Source organism: Zingiber officinale, chromosome 8A, assembly GCF_018446385.1.
Source record: "Zingiber officinale cultivar Zhangliang chromosome 8A, Zo_v1.1, whole genome shotgun sequence".
Taxonomy (NCBI): domain Eukaryota; kingdom Viridiplantae; phylum Streptophyta; class Magnoliopsida; order Zingiberales; family Zingiberaceae; genus Zingiber; species Zingiber officinale.
Genome location: NC_056000.1, coordinates 4331301 through 4333994, shown reverse-complemented (window position 1 = coordinate 4333994; position 2694 = coordinate 4331301). Strand labels below are relative to the sequence as shown.

At 45.6% G+C, this 2694-nt stretch overlaps 1 protein-coding gene across 1 annotated transcript; it reads left to right on the top strand.

Annotated features, from left to right (window-relative positions):
* Nucleotides 1-1219: 1219 nt before the first annotated feature.
* On the top strand, nt 1220-2362 carry LOC122011449 (AP2/ERF and B3 domain-containing protein Os01g0693400-like). Its single transcript, XM_042567841.1, has one exon. It carries the CDS (start codon nt 1276-1278, stop codon nt 2320-2322), a length of 1047 nt encoding a protein of 348 aa, XP_042423775.1. The 5' UTR covers nt 1220-1275; the 3' UTR covers nt 2323-2362.
* The last annotated feature ends 332 nt before the right edge of the window (nt 2363-2694 follow it).

Sequence of the window (2694 nt, the reverse complement as noted above, 5' to 3'; positions counted from 1 at the left end):
ATGATTTCGTTGGTAAGAACAAGTAAGACTGCTCAAGTAATTTGTTCAATCCATGACTTTGTATGATTATTTTTAGATTTTACTTATAAGGATAAAATGAGAATTTTGACTGATACTCATTTCATAATTTAAACAAAATCAAACAATATTAATGGGAATAATATTCATTCCAATATCTATACCAAGCACCATCAATCCAATAATCATTTCCATATTTCCATTATCATTAACCCTTAATCAAAATTTATTATTATTTTTATTGCTAAATATATACCAAGCGCCTCTAAATGTTATCTAAATGTTATCTGGAATTATTTGGAATGAAGATGAGGATGAATCTGAAATAAGTCAAAATGATCTAATAATAATGGAAAAATCTGAATCATAAGAATAATGATAATATACATGGGTGCGTATCATTAAAACTAGCTACAGAGAGTCTCCATCAGATGAAAAGTAAGATGAGCTTTAATTTTCTGATCTCAAAAATACTTTTTAAATATGATATTCACGCTGAGGTAGGTGGCTCAAATCCAACATGCTTTTTATAATTATTATTATTATATATTATTGTATAGAAGTGCTCTTTTGGCTTTCATGCATCATCTTGGGCACGGCCGACGTCATGTTTAATGCACAATTACTCGTTTTCAATTTAAGATATTTTGCTCCAGACTTAATAATTAAAAAAATCGCAAATAGGTGAAATTAAGGAAAAAGAGATAGAGGGAATTTTTAAAAAAAACAAAAACGAGTACAGCAACTTGTTCCTGGTTTTGTTTGTTCATCCCCAGTTGCTGCCAATACATACGTACAAAAGAATGACACTGACGTATACATTCGAACATAAACATGGCAGAATGCCATGCCACTTTCAGCTGACTAAAGCAGCAGCAAAGCTCTGAGAGAGAGACTAGATATGCATCATGCATGCATGCATGAACTTAGAAGCTACCTCAGATCCGTGGCCTATCTCCCAATTGACCAAGTTGCACACCCAGCTGTGACTTGCGACACTGACCTTTCCATCCCTAGCTTCAGTACTTTGTGTGCTCACAATTGAACCATACACCACCATCTTCACATGCCATTAGATTTGTCAACTTGATAGCTAGCTAGCTATCAAACATAAATATTATACAATAACTAATTAGTAGCCTCTCCCTTTCCTATATATGTAGCAATCACAAGCTAGCTGGTTAACTACTTGTATTATCTCTAGCTCCTAGATCAGCAATACAATTTATCCTCTTCCTAGCTACCTTCATTTCTTCTATGAATACGGAGAGTAGCAGCTCAGAGGAGGCACAAACTCGGCTGCCGCCGCCTAAAGTCGACTTACAAAGGCTTGGCAGCGGCGCCAGCGTCGTCCTGGATCCTGAGGTGGGAGCGGAAGCAGAGTCCGGCAGGAAGAAACTGCCGTCGTCGAACTACAAGGGCGTGGTGCCGCAGCCCAACGGCCGCTGGGGCGCGCAGATCTACGAGAAGCACAGGCGCGTCTGGCTCGGCACCTTTAAAGACGAAGCCGAGGCCGCCCGGGCTTACGACGTCGCCGTCCTTCGCTTCCGCGGGCGCGACGCTGTCACCAACTTCGAGCCGCTCGCTGGCTCCGCCGGCGCCGACGCTGCCACGGAACTCGATTTCATCGCCTCCTGCTCCAAGGCCGAGGTCGTCGACATGCTCCGCAAGCACACCTACCGCGACGAGCTGCAGCAGAGCAAGCGGCGGGCGATGAAACAGAATTGGAGCGGCGGAGTGCTCGGCTTCGGCTCGCCGCGATTAGAGATGGCGCCGACGCAGCACCGGGTGCACTTGTTCGACAAGGAAGTGACGCCGAGCGACGTGGGGAAGCTGAACCGGCTGGTGATCCCGAAGCAGCACGCGGAGAAGCACTTCCCGGCGACGTCGTCGGCGTCCGTCAAGAGCGTGCTGCTTCACTTCGAGGACGCCGCCGTCGGGAGGTCGTGGCGGTTCCGCTACTCGTACTGGGGCAGCAGCCAGAGCCACGTGCTGACCAAGGGATGGAGCCGTTTCGTGAAGGAGAAGGGTCTCCGAGCCGGTGATATCATCACTTTCCAGCGCACCACCGACGCCGAAAGGCAGCTCTTCATCGGCTGTAAGAGGCGCCCGTCGACAGTGCAGGTTGCCCCCGCCCCCAAGCCGGCTGTCGAGGTCGTCAGGCTCTTCGGGGTCGACATCTTTTCGGCGCCGGCGGCCGGCGGCGACGTCGCAAAGCGGAGCAGGGGCGTGGAATCGAGGCCGATAGGTGAGAGCTCGATCAAGAAGCAATGCACGGAGATAAACTTCGCGATCGGCTGTTAAAATTCGATCGACTAATTCAGAGAGATCTCAATTTTAATCATCTCTATTTTAAAATTCGATCCACCGAGATAAAATCGGAAAGCGCGGTAGCTCCATTTGAGAAAAAAATTCTATAATAATTAAATACATCTAAGGATGGATCTAAGATTTTAAATTTGGGGAGGTCACATCCTAAATGACGAAAATAATTATTATATATTATATTTAAATGTCTTGCAGAGGTTTAAGCCGCCAAAAGAGTAGAACTCGATGAACACGACCCAGTGCCAAAGGAATAGAACTCAAATAAAAATAGAGTGAATGACTCTTGAGCGATCGACCCGTGAACGACCCACAATCCATCTAATGAGGAAAAATCATCTCAATTTGACC

Coding starts and splice junctions, on each gene's coding strand:
- LOC122011449 (XM_042567841.1), top strand. CDS start 1,276: ATGAATACGGAGAGTAGCAGCTCAGAGGAGGCACAAACTCGGCTGCCG.